The sequence below is a fragment of the Mobula birostris genome, chromosome 10, assembly GCF_030028105.1.
Source record: "Mobula birostris isolate sMobBir1 chromosome 10, sMobBir1.hap1, whole genome shotgun sequence".
Lineage (NCBI taxonomy): Eukaryota > Metazoa > Chordata > Chondrichthyes > Myliobatiformes > Myliobatidae > Mobula > Mobula birostris.
The window spans coordinates 36,878,727-36,892,869 of NC_092379.1; the positions used below are offsets into that span (position 1 = coordinate 36,878,727).

The 14,143-nt window shown below is 43.9% G+C and overlaps 1 protein-coding gene across 1 annotated transcript in view; it reads left to right on the top strand.

The window, feature by feature from the left end:
• Positions 1 to 14,143, top strand: part of LOC140203588 (serine/threonine-protein phosphatase 2A 65 kDa regulatory subunit A beta isoform-like) — a 47,998-nt gene continuing 33,855 nt past the window's right edge. The window contains exons 1-7 of the mRNA XM_072269635.1: positions 1 to 67; positions 1,101 to 1,210; positions 2,189 to 2,279; positions 2,371 to 2,471; positions 5,866 to 6,098; positions 7,866 to 8,013; positions 10,841 to 10,996. Coding sequence (XP_072125736.1) covers positions 1 to 67; positions 1,101 to 1,210; positions 2,189 to 2,279; positions 2,371 to 2,471; positions 5,866 to 6,098; positions 7,866 to 8,013; positions 10,841 to 10,996 — 906 coding nt within the window. The remainder of the gene's footprint in view (positions 68 to 1,100; positions 1,211 to 2,188; positions 2,280 to 2,370; positions 2,472 to 5,865; positions 6,099 to 7,865; positions 8,014 to 10,840; positions 10,997 to 14,143) is intronic.

A 14,143-nucleotide genomic window follows, 5' to 3' on the forward strand; every position in this document is an offset into this window, starting at 1 on the left:
ATGCTCCGATACTTCTCAGGCAGAACCAGCTGGCAACGCCGAGGTCGGTCCGGGGCTGACATGACCGGTATAAAATTTGGTTCTTTAACTTCAAACGAGGCTATTCTCTCAGTAATGGAGGTACTGAAGCTGGTTTTGTCTTCTCCGCCTGCGCCATATCCCCCTTTCCAAATACATACCAGATAGTGCCAGTGCCCGGATCACCTCACTGAGCAGCTGCCACTCCTCCAGAACTCAATTCCGGCAGCTGCTTGCTCTTCAGAGCAGTCAGGTTACAGTAAACTGGAGGTAGGGCATCATCAGAAGCCCCCAAATGATCCACTGCTCAATCCGCCCTTTCCTTTTCGTCGGCCTTCACGGTGATGGCAAACTGACACATGGCCTTTATAACCCTTATTTTGTTGTGTGGTTAGTAGAGAAACCAAATATAAAAGACAAAGACGCCACTCTTGTTAAAGTTAACAGTTTGTGCACAAAAATCTTTGGAGCTCACGCCTCCGGTGTTCCTCCTCAATGACCTCCGCCGAAACGTTGCCAACCGCTGGACCCTCGAATTCCCGTAGACTCCGTCCGGTGATCACCGAGCACTCCCCGCACTCGTTCTACCTCCTCACTCGCCTCGACCGAAAAACCACAAAAGCTCGGTTCCCAGACAAACAAGATAGAATAATGTGTCTCTCATTTGGTTAGTTCCCTGTTATCTGTAGTTAAAACCCAAATATCGCAGCTACAGAGAAACTATTACATCAGCAGTTAGCATTACAGAGACGCCATTTCATTAGCCTTAGCAGTTAACATTACCAAGAACCCTACATGTGTTAGTTGGTATGTGTTCTAAGACTGGGGCTGTCAGTACATGTGTGATAAACAAAACAAAATGGTATGTGAGAGTTTCCAATTAATTCTGGCAGCTATTACTGCGTTGAATCAGATAGATTTTAATTGGAAACTTAAGCTTCAGGTAGCGATAAATGAATAGAAACTAAGTAAAATTGTTAGTTGATTTCTCCCTGCTGAGGTGTATATTTTGAATGATAAAGAATTGGTTGAATTGGAAGCTACTACCTATTATAACTTTGATTTGATTGCATCCCTAACAGGGACAGCATCTGCCAAGAGATCTAGTGTAGACAAATTGAAGGAAGTGCATGAAAAGTATCAGGAGGAGAGATTGAAGGCACAGGAGGCCAGACTCAGTAAAAAACTAGAGGTAAGATTATTGTTATACCTTCTTACCTTGACTGTCCTGCCAGTCTTTGATTAGGGCAATAAGAAAGTTGTCTGTATATACTACTCCAAAATCAATTTGCTATCCACAATATTCATTGTTTAATTTGGAAAACTGTTGAGGAAATTAAGTATATGGTTATTCAAAGGACTTGATCTAGCTTTATTCTTTTTGTTTCTGTTCCATTGCTGGAAGATCCTTCATATCACCCTCAACTTATTCTTAAGGCCCTTTGCATTGCTATATTGCTTCTGACGTTCACAAGTTTTTGAAAAGTATGTAGCTCATTCCACACTCTCACTACCTTCTGAGTGAAGAAATTCCCCCCTCATGTTCCCCTTAAACCTCTCACCTTTCACTCTTAAACCATGGCCTCTGGTTGTAGTCCCACCCAACCTAAGTGGCAAAAATCTGCTTGCATTTACCCTAGATCCTTCATACCTCTGTCAAATCTCCTCTCAATCTTCTATGTTCCAAGCAATAAGGGCCTAACCTATTCAATCTTCCCTCATAACTTAGGTCCTCCAGTCCTGGCACCATCCTTCTAAACCTTCTCTGTACTCTTTCAACTTTACTGACATCTTTCCTGTGGGTAGGCAGCTGAAAGTGCACATGACACTCCAAATTAGGTCTTACTACTGTCTTATAGAATTTCAACATAACATCCAAACTTACCTTGATTTATGAAGCCCAAGGTGCCAGAAGCTTTCTTCATGACCATATCTACCCATGGCACCACTTTCAGTGAATTATGGTCCTGTATTCATGGAAATGGATGACCAAAGCAGAGGCTCGGCATCTGTAGAAAGAGAAACCATTTAATGACTGGGCTCGGGACTTGTGCTGACGAGAATAATGTTGTGCGGTGCCCAGTGGAGTGGCCAGTAATATCTTTTTTTTTCCAGAATTCTGTTCAGGGTTGGATGGCATTGATCAATTTCATTTCTTTCCTTTCCCCAGTCACGGTTGAACAACATAAAGCAACTGTCCACAATTGCCTTGGCCTTGGGGGTAGAGCATACCCGGAATGAGCTGCTCCCACTTCTGACTGGTAGGTACAAAGCTGCGTGTGGTTGGGCTGCTTCGGTTTGAACAATCGCCTCTCAGAGTCACCTTGCCACTGATTTCTCGTCTAGATGCAGACACCATTTTCGATGAAGACGAGGCACTGCTGGCATTAGCGGAGCAACTAGGGAGCTTCACGGTGCTCGTTGGCGGACCGGAGTATGTTCACTGTTTGCTGGTAAGAGCGGTCGTACATTTACAAAGCACTGCACAAGACGGACACGCGGTTAATGCCATTGAAGTGGTATTACTGTCTTAATAAAGGTTAATTTCCAGAAGATGATTCTCAAAGCAGCAGGGTACCACAGGCAATGATAAAGTAAGTGACTTTATAATGAGTCATAGAAAAGTTCAGCACATGTTCCCCTTAAACATTTCACCTTTCACCCTTAACCCATGACCTCTAGCTGCAGTCTCATCCAACCTCAGTGGACAATGACTGCTTGCATTTACCCTATCTAAACCCCTCGTAATCTTGTCTCCTTCTGTCATATCTCTTTGCAATCTTCTATGTTCCAAGATAAAAAGAAGTCCTAACATATTCAATCTTTCCATATAACTCAGGTCCTCCAAACCCGGCAATGGCCCTGTAATCTTTCTTTGTTATGATGGGTTGCATGAATGAGGGGTAAACGGACACATACAGAACCCTCTCTGCTTTTATTGTTTGCAATAAAATCTTTGAGGCAGATGAGGCTTTGTGCCACCCCAACATATTTGTAGGCACGAGAAAGTCTGCAGATGCTGGAAATCCAAATCAACTCTCACAAAACGCTGGAGGAACTCAGCAGCTCAGGCAGCGTCTGTGGAAAAGAGTAAGCGGTCGATGTTTCTGGCCGAGACCCTTCTTCAGGACCTGGTTGAAATATTGGAGGGGTGTATCATTGAGAATTGCTACAGTGAAGTGTAGTTACTCTACCCCTGATCCAGGTTCACCCACGCAGCCTGTTGGAAAACATACACGGACTGATACCGTCCCCCGAACACTGAAACCTCTGCTCTGTATTGACCAAATATACGTTCAACATGAGCCCAACTGGGGGAAACAAAACACAGATTTTAATGCCCAGATGCAATGGTCCTATGCATTAAATATTTATTTAAAATAACGTACTTGTATTGTTTTTAAATACCCGTAATGGGGAACAAGATTCTGAAATTAAATAACGAGGGCCTCAGGCTATTACAGGGCATAGATCAAATTGAAATGATTTTCAGTGATCAGTTCATCATAGGACAATTCAGAATTAAAACAATGAAATCAATTTATGAAACCACCAAAGTAGCTCGATCAATGAGGTTTAACCAGGATGCTGCCTGCTTTAGAGGAAGTGCTGCAACTTTATCAGACTCTGGGTGGGCCACGTCTGGAGTATTGCATGCAGTTCTGATTGTCCCACTATAGGAAAGATGTTGGGGCTTTGGGGTCGATGCGGAAGAGGTTCGCCAGAATGTTGCCTGGTTTAGAGGACGTGTGATCATGAGAGCTGGATAAACTTATGTTGTTTTCTCTGAAGCGCTGGAGGCCGAGGGGAGATCTGCTAGAGGTTTGTAAGATTATGAGGAGCATGTGCATAGATTAAGTAAAGAGGAGTATCTGTTTCCCAGGATTTAAATGTCTAATACCAGAGGTATGCATTAAAGGTGAGAGTGGGTAGGTAGGTTCAAGGGGGATGTGAGGGGTAAGTTTTTTTTACCATCAGAGTGGTGGATGCCTGGAATACATTGACTGGTATGATGGTAGAGACTTTTCAGAGACTTTTGGATAGGCGCATGGGTATGAAAAAGATGGAGGGAGATGGACATTGTGTAGGTAGGAGGGATTAGTTCTTGGTGGTTTTTGATTTTCTTTTTAGCTGGTTCAGCACAACATTGTGGGCCGAATGGCCTGTTTCTGTACTTTACTATTCCATGTTTTACTTTATTGATTGCAGTGGTTTCAAATTAGACACTCCAGCGTCAGTATGTTGCGTATAGAGTGTGTACGTTCTTTTGTATTGATACTCCTTTCAAAAATGTTTTCTTTTTGTGTAAAATTACCTGCGAGTACAGGCAGAGAATTCTTAAAGCATTTACGTAAGGAATCCAATTTGCTCATGTGTGGGTGGGGGCTGTATATAAAATATCACAAACTTTTAGCAGTGTTTCTTGAAGAACGCTGAGATGGCGTGGCTTTGTATTATAGAAAATAGCAATTCAGAAACGTTTTCTCGGAGCCCCTGTGATGCCTGCAATTCTAAACTGAAACGTGGGCACAGTTGTTGTTTGAATAGTTATATAAGATATAGGTGCAGAGTTAGGCTATTTGGCCCATCGATCCATTTTCCCCTCTCAGCCCCAATCTCCTGCCTTCTCCCTGTATCCTTCCATGCTGCGATTAATCAAGAGTCTTATCAATTTGTCTTTCAATCATGGCTGATCCTTTTTTCGCCTCCTTTGCCCCACTCCCCAGTCTTCTTCCAGTAACCTTTGATGCCATGAACCTATCAAGAACCTATCAATCTCTGCCTTAAATATACCCAATGACTTGTCCGCCACAGCCACCTGTGGCACAGAATTCCACATATTCACCACCCTCTGGCTAAAGAAATTCCTCATCATTTTCATTCTAAAAGCATATCCCTCTATTCTGGGGCTGTGCCCTCTAGCCTTAGACTCCCCTGCCATAGGAAACATCCTCTCCACATCCACTCTATTCAGACCTTCCAACATTTGATAGGTTTCAATGAGGTCTCTTCTCATTCTTCTGAACTCCAGCGAGTACAGGCCCAGAGCCATCAAAGGCTCCTCACGTGACAAGCCTTTCATTCCCAGTATTATTTTTGTGAATCTCCTTGAAACTCTGCACACTGTCAGCACCTCCTTTCTTAGATGAGGGGCCCAAATCTCCTCATAATACTCTAAATGATGCCTCACCAATACATTATAAAACCTTAACACTACATCCCTGCTTTTATATTCTAGTCCTCTCGAAATGACTGCTAACATTGCATTTGCCTTCCTCAGCCTGCAAGTTAACCTTTAGTGAATGCTGCACGAGGACTCCCAAGTCCCTTTGCACCTCGGATTCTTGAATTTTCTCCCAATTTAGAAAGTAGTTTACACTTTTATTTCTTCTAACAAAGTGGATGACCATGGACTTCCCTCAAACTTTGGCAAAATTATTCTGACAGGCAGCTTCATGTTTATTTGCATATTAAAACCTCATAGGATGAACAATTATTGGTACTTAATTTGAAGATGAAATAATAATTACTGGTAATTAGGAATGTGTCAGTGTAATTTCCATTTAATATTAGTACAGAGTTTTCTGGTTAGGAACCTTGGGAATTTCTGTGATTGAGAAAATATGTCCTTTGATTTATACAGTTTTTGGTAGTTTGTGTTTTGTCCTCCAGCACGGCTCTATATTCTTCTGCCTTTAAATGTTTCTCTGTCTCATTTTCTTTATGAGAATTCCTAATTCTCAGCAATGTAAGAATTTATCTTAAAGATTGTTTCTAAATATTGTGTTTCTTAGAAGTAGAGTAAAAAGAAGATGTGTTTCAGTTTAATTCTTTCCCACTAATCAGCCTCCCTTGGAGAACCTGGCAACGGTGGAAAAATCGGTAGTACGAAATAAAGCCATCGATTCATTGCGAGCCATCTCCCACGAGCACTCTCCTGCAGACCTAGAAGTCCACTTTGTGCCACTGGTCAAGCGCCTGACTTGTGGTGACTGGTTCACGTCCAGGACTTCGGCATGCAGCCTTTTCAGTGTCTGCTACCCTCGGGTATCCAGCTGTGCAAAGACCGAGCTGCGTCAGTAAGTACTTTCCTCCCTTGGAATGCTGGAGATGAACATGATTGAAGTTGGCTAGGAATATTACAGTATTATTGTAGAAAATCTACATCCTGTAGTATCGCTCATTATGTACCGTGTCGTATGGTGTGGGCGATCGTGGGTCTTTCCGTGGACAGGATTGTTCTTGGCGAAGTTTTCTACACAAGTGGTTTGCCATTGCCTTCTTTCTGGGCAGCGTGTGTCTTTACAAGACGGGTGACCCCCAGCCCATTATCAATACGCTTCAGAGACTGCCTGCCTGGTGTCAGTGTCAGGAGTTGAGATCTGCACCTGCTGCTCATACAACCGTCCACCACCTGCTCCCACGGCTTCACGTAGTCCTGATCGGGGAGGCTAAGCGGGTGCTACGCCTTGCCCTAGGGTGACCTGCAGGCTAGTGGAGGGAAGGAGTGCCTTACACCTCCTTTGGCAGGGACGTATTTCCTTCCTGCCACCCAATTTCGGTATAATTTGGTTTTATTGGCGATAACATGCTACCACCATGGTGGACGGGACCTTGTTTTAACTGAGTGGGTAGAAGTTTCTAGTTTAGAGAATAATCAGCCCCAAAATAGCACAGAAAGTGTGGCATTTTTGTTTTTAATGACATAAACTGAAGGTTTTTTGTGTGTTTTTAGTGAGGAAGGAGCAAAAGCCGAGGTGCATCATAGTCGAGTGGTGCTCATCGCTTACTCTCGGCTGTGGGGTTGAAGTGGCCTTGTCATTTACAAAGGCGTGCTCTTTTTGAGAGCCGTGTCTTGTCAAGCCTGTTGCTCTGCTTCAGGGCCATTTTGATTAATCTGGCGCGCAGAGGATTTCACTTGTTCGGAGGTGTTTGAGTTTTGTCGGACGAGAAGGTTGCTTTGGTAACTGTGTGCCCCTGCAGTCCACAACCAATGGCTCTGTTCTGCTCCAAGTGCAGGAGTCCCACATCTGGGGTTCACTTCCAGCCGCTTTACTCCCTGAATTAAAATTTTTTGTGGTGTCATTTGTGTAAACTTTCAGATACAGTCAGTTGTTTCAGAAAAAGAGAGGGCTGCATGGTGGGGAAATTCTAGGCAGCTTCTAGAGTAGGTTACGTGGTCAGCACAACATTGTGGGCTGAAGGGTCTGTAATGTGCAGTAAATTTCTATATTCTGTTGCTATCTTGAAGTATTTCTCAGGATAAAATCTGAATACCACAAATATTGGATTTTTGGGTGGTGTGGTGGAGATGCGTCTCTACCAAAGGAGGTGTAAGGCTTCCTTCTGCTGGTCTGCAGGCCACCCTTGGGCAAGGTGTAGCTCCTGCTTCGATACCATCGACCCCTCCCGACCGCCCCCGCCCCGATCAGGGTCAGGTGAAGCCATGGGGTCAGGTGGTGGATGAGCAGCCGGTGCAGATCACAAGTCCCGGTTATGCGACACCTGACGCCAGGTAGACAGTTTCTGAAGTGCATTGATAATGGGCTGGGGGTCACCCACCTTGTAAAGACACACACTGCCCAGAAGGCGGAAATGACAAACCACTTCTGTAGAAAACTTTACGGAGAACAATCAGGGTCATGGAAAGACCGTGACCACCCATAGCATATGACACAGCACATAATGATGATGGGTTTAGCAAAATATTTTAGTAGCTTCTGATTTAGAAACATTAATTGCAAAAATGTCAATTTTTAGTGCTTGTATTTCTGCTTGCGAATTGTTAAATTCTGCATCAATGGGCGACTACTCCTATGAGACCTTTAATTTTATTTTTTCTGCAGACTTTTCCACAGCTTGTGCTCAGATGACACACCAGTGGTCCGCCAGGCAGCAGCATCAAAGTTGGGTGAATTTGCAAAGGTTGTGGAGCTGGAGTTTTTGAAAAGTGACATTATACCCCTCTTCACTTCCCTGGCTTCTGATGAGCAGGTATGTAGTTGTAGAGCAGATACTGGGGTGGCAGCGGGAAGTCGAATTGAAGTGGGTGGCCATTGGGATACCCCGGCTGTCGCAGCGGAACCAGAGAAGGTGCTCGATGAAGAAGCCGCCCCCCCAACCCCATCTGTGTTGGTCCTCCGATGTCGAGGAGGCCACGGCAGGAGCTCCAGATACAGCGAATAGCCCCGAGAGGAAAGCACCGCTTCGCCTGCAAGAACTGTTTGCAGCCCTGAACGGAGGCAAATGGGCGAGTGTAGACCTTGTCTTGCTTTCGGGGAGAGCGGCGAGGATGAATGAGTGGCGTGGAACCCTGAAGGGTGGGGTGGGGAAAGTGGGGTGTGATTAGTGGCAGAGACCTCTTGCAGATAGCGGGGGATTGAGATTAGTCTAGGAGTCTATTGTGGATGGTGGGGGCTACAGACACTGATGCGCTGGAAAGGCTTGTGGGGTGGGAATGCAGGTGACGTGGATGAAGGAAGCGTGGATTATAGTGAAGAAAGGTGATCTTATTCCCCATGGCTTGTCATGATTTATCTTGCTGAAGCTGCTGCTGTCACCTTGGCTTTATGTCACATGTGTATCAATTGCTTGTACTGAGGAGCCTCTGTATCCCACACGTCATGGCAGTGTGTGAAATAACGGAGAGCACTTGGCTCGTTCCGGTAACAGGCTGTCTGTCATTCCGCTCACTGGAGCAATTCCCCCCCCGCCCCACCCCACATTACCGCTTGCATTTTACTGTATGGATGAGCTGGAGGTGGGAAAGATTAGTACGGATGGTGTGTCCGTGGCAAAGAACTGAGTTGCATCCGGTTAATACGTCCATGTACTCAATATGCTACGCCTTGTTAATGCCACTTCCTGCTTGCAAAGTTTCTGTTGTCGTAGTCTGCACCATCTGTTCACCTTTGTAACCGGGGTTCACAACCCTCTTTTACGCCATCAACCCCCTACCATCAACCGAGGGGCCCCAGGTTGGGAGCCCCTGCTTTATAAACTTCCTTTGTCCACAGCAGATGGAAGCAGTGCCTGTCAATCTATTGGCATGATTACACCATTCCAGTACTCCAGCTGGAGATGCTCCTCCAAGAAGGTGGTTATCTTGAGGCTTTTGCCTGAAGAGCGAACTGTTTAATCAGTGTGTGTCCTTTCATATTCCTCCAACCTAAAGTATCCCGGGCAAAAGGCTTGACGCAGTCCGCAGTATCCTCGTGTACTAAGGAGCCAGAGTCGTACAGAAATGGTACGCTGAAGGGGTGCTGGGATGGACACTTTGACCCTCACCTAGCTTCTGGTTAACGGTTGGACGTGTGCTCCTTGGTGTTGAGTAAGCTTCTCTTCTGGTTACTGTCCAGTGACTCCTGGAAATAAACCTACACATCTGTAGCCAAGGAGATGTTCACACTTGCTCCAGGTTCAGACCCCACCAATGATGGCTAGCGTATCAAAACAAGGATGTAATGTTCACATTTTATAAGGCTTCACTTGGAATATTGAAGGTAGTTTTGGGCCCCTTATCTAACAAAGGGTTTGCCAAGACAGGAGTGGGTTCAACGGAGGGTCACGAAAGTGATTGAAAGGTCCAGGATTGAAAGGCTTGTCGTTCAAGGAGCATTCGATGGCTCTGTTCCTGTAGTCATTTGAATTCAGAAGAATGAGGGGGAGGGATCTCATTGTAACCTGTCAAATACTAAAAGGCCTCTAGAGTGGATATGGGGAGGATGTTTTTTATGGTGGGACAGCCTAAGACCAGAGGAAGCAATCTCAGAGCAGAGGTTTGTCCATTTAGAATGGAGATGAGGAAGGATTTCCTTATCCAGAGAATCTGTGGAATTCATTGTCACAGAGGAGAAGTCATTGGGTATATTCAGGGCAGAGAGGTTGATAGATTCTTGATTAGTCAGGGCATGAGAAGTGACCTGGTTGAAGCGTGTAAGATGATAAGAGGTATTAATCGTGTGGATAGCCGGAGACTTTTTCCCAGGGCTGAAATGGCTAACATGAGGGGGCATAGTTTTAAGGTGCTTGAAAGTAGGTATAAGGGGGACATCAGAGGTAAGTTTCTCACCTAGAGAGTGGTGGGTGTGTGGAATGCACTGACAACAAAGGTGGTAGAGATGGATACAGGGTTTTTTAAGAGACTCTTAGATAGGTACATGGAGCTTAGGAAAATAGAGGGCTATGCGGTAGGGAAATTCTAGGCAGTTTCTCGAGTAGGTTACTTGGTCGGCACAACTTTGGGGCTGGATAGCCTGTAAAGTGCTGTAGATTTCCGTGTTTCGATGAAGAGATATGGGGAGAAGGCAGGAGATTGGGCTGAAGGTGAAATGGATCAACCATGATGAAATGTCAGAGGAGACTCGATGTGCCAAATGGCCTAATTCAGCTCCTACATCCTACGGTGAAAAGTGACCACTTGGGTGATTAGCTTGGAGATTCACTCAGCAGAGAATGGTGCTTCAAGAGCAGGAGAAAGAAAATTGATTTATCAATAAATTTTTGCACTGTCATGACATTTGCTAATATACTAATCCAAGGAATGCTTCCATCAAAGGTTGCATGTTGATACACTCCAAATTTCCATTCCAGTACTTGTATCCTGGGAAGATTCCAGCACACATTGCAAAGTAATGAAACCTGTTGCTACTTTCTAGGTGATCTGAACGGATATCATCTGGGAAACAATTGTTATATTGTCAGTATTTATTTTTATGATTTTTTTGATGAGATTAGTTCTTCCTAATGTTAACTTCAGGAAATTAATTTTGTTTTTTAATGAAGAACCAGCTCAAACCCGGTTTGAACATCTTTTTCACAGGATTCGGTGAGGCTGTTGGCAGTTGAGGCTTGTGTGAGCATAGCCCAGCTGCTGCCCCAGGAAGACCTGGCAACGTTGGTGATGCCGACCCTCCGGCAGGCAGTGGACGATGAATCCTGGCGTGTTCGCTATGTGGTGGCAGACAAATTTTCTGAGGTACGTGTTATTGCTAAAGCACAAAATGCATCTCTTTGGTATGATGATATGGTGCATTTATGTTTTAAAGCTAGTCTTTAAGTTTTCTGTTCCAGCTGGAATCCCTTCTGATTCTGTCAAAAGTCATGAAAACACGATTAGTTCCTCTAATATAGTTTTAAGAAATCATTAAATCAAGCACCTGCGTATTTTTAATATAATTGACTGACATGCCAAAAGGTGCTGAGATTTCTTTCCAGATTCATTTAATTAGCCTGTTTTTAAACATGGATCTGAAATAGAACAAAGTTGGTCTGAATTGAGCTCAGATCTTTTTCAGTGTATCTGAAGGATAATCCTGTGACAGGGGTTTAGAACAAACTTGTTGGCATAGTGCCAGGGATCTGGGGATTCAGCACGTGCACAGGTTGATGACACTGATATTTTTCACTTTTGACTGGAGGAAGTTAAGGGGAACTTCAGTTCTGTTTAAAAATGAGCCGAAAGGTTGAAAAGCCAGGACGATCCTCAGAGACTTTGACACTCAGGAACTTGAAATTACTCACCCTTTCCACAGTCCCCTTGATTAGGACTGACGTATGTTCCCTTGACTTCCCCTTCCTGACGTCCACAATCATTGGTTTTACTGTCATTGTGGTAAATTTTGTGATGTAGGGCATTAATTAATTAATTTAATTAAAATTTTGATGGACTGGACTTTGCTGGTTCCTTCCCACTGCTGACTTCACACAAACCAGGTATGGTGTAGGGAGGTGGTGATTCTACTTCACCCTCCTGTGGTCCACAATCAGTTCCTTGGTCTGACTGACAAAGTGCCAGATTGTTGCCACACCACTCAACCAGCTGATCTATCTCACTCCTCTTCGGCTCCTTGTCACCATCTGAAATTCTGCCAACAATAGTTGTGTCATCGGCAGATTTATAGCCCTGAAGAGCAGTCTTGGCCCGAAACATCGACTGTTTATTTCATTTCCATAGATGCTGCCTGGCCTGCTGAGTTCCTCCAGTATTTTGTGTTAAGTTTCCAGCATCTGCAGAATCTCCTGTGTGTTTATGTTTTTTGAACCAGATGGTCTTTGTTCTCAGTATAAAACTTGTTGCCTCAGGCTTCCTCCTGGTGCTCCGGTTTCCTCGCACAGTCCAAAAGCATTCCGGTTAGTAGGTTAAAGGGTCATTGTAGATTGTTGCACAAGTTGGTGGGTTACTGGCGGTGCCGTTTGAAGGGCCGGAACAGCTTGTTGCGTTCTGTGTCTCCAATTAAATCTATGCCCTTTAGTCTTAGGCTTTCCCAGCCTGGGAAAACACTCGGATCAACTGAAATCTCCGTGCTTTTCTCACCACAATGTAATACAAGTCCTCAAAATAAAGGCACATTGCCTACACAGGTTAATTGCAAACATTAACAATCAGGTTAACATTATTTAACAATTAAGAAGCATTATTTAATGATTAAATAACATTATTTAGTTGTTTCTTTTGACCTGAGAAATTAGCTGATTACAATTGCTCACGTTGTTGTCTGTGTACCATACTTTCGGATTCAGAGCCATCAACGACAATATTTTCTCAACTTTGCCTTTCTTTAAAAATTTAAAATTCCGTCTCTTTAGGCCAGGAAAATCTGGTCCCACCCCAAAGCATTGAGATTAAATCTTTCTGTTCTGTATGAGTGTAAAATCTGTACTGAAGCAGCTGGTTTATCTGTGGATATTTTATCAAGGATAGATCATTACAGCTGTTTTACCTGGGTAACACTAAAGAATGCTGCTTCTAAATGGACACCATTTATCTGACCATTCCCTTTTTCTCCCCACTCATTTATTTCTTTACCAGAGCATGGGGTATCCACTCATTGATAAACATCTGAACACAATGGCAACATTTCTCTGGGTTTCTTTCCTCTTACCCCATGGCTTCACGTGACCCTGATTGGGGGGGTGGGGTTGGCTAAGCAGGTGCTACACCTTGCCCAAGGGTGACCTGCAGGCTAGCGGAGGGAAGGAACGCCTTACATGTCTCTTGGTAGAGATGTATTTCCACCCTGCCACCCATGATAAAATTACATAATTAAAAACTGTAAACCTGATCGAAAATTAAAGCAAATTACAGATGGACCAGTGTTCAAAAGCACACAGAAAACACAGCCATTTTGTCATCTTAGGATTGTTACCCTTGGAACAGGCAAAGACGTTATATTGTCTGTCTTTATACGATAACTAACCCGTGTTCAAAAATAAGCTCCATATAAGGTAACACACACAAAAATGCTGGAAGAACTCAGCAGGTCAGGCTGCATCTATGGAAGTGAATAAACAGTTGACGTTTTGGGCCAAGACCTTTCATCAGGACTGGAAAGGAAGGGGAAATATGCCAGAACAAGATAAAGGTTGCCAGAGCACTTGTGAAATTGGCACCAACCCATTATTGGAAAACAATTGCATTAGAACGATACAGAGTTTATTGTATTTATAAAGTTCTGCTATCATTGCTAATGACAGACCATCACAAAAGGCACTTTCTATGCTCAAGATCACGTATAAACTAATCTTGCAATGAAGTCTGTAGCTAAAGTATAGTTCAGATTTTTAATTTTGAAGTTCATATTTTCAGAGTACATACATGTCACCACATAAAACCCTGAGATTCATTTTCCTGTGGGCATACTCAGCAATTTCTATAGAATAGTAACTGTAAACAGGATCAATAAAAGATAAAGTACAAATGCAAATATAAATAAATAGCAATAAATAACAAGAGTATGAAATAACAAGATAAAGAGTAATTAAAGTAAGATCATTGCTCGTGGGAACATCTCAATTGATTCAGTGTACTGATCCCCTGTAGTTCAAGATCCTTATGGTTGAAGGGTAATAACTGTTCTTGAACCTGGTGGTGTGGGTCCTGAGGCTCCTGCAGCTTCTACCTGATAGTTGAGGGGTAATAGCTGTTCTCGAGCCTGGAGGTGTGGGTCCTGAGGCTCCTGTACCTTCTACCTGATGATTGAGGGGTAGTAACTGTTCTTGAACCTGGTGGTGAGGGTCCTGAGGCTCCTGCACCTTCTACCTGATGGCAGCAGCGACACGAGCGTGGAAAAGAAAGATGGTGTTGTCTTTGTGATTCCTCTGTTCACGTGTTAATGCACAGATT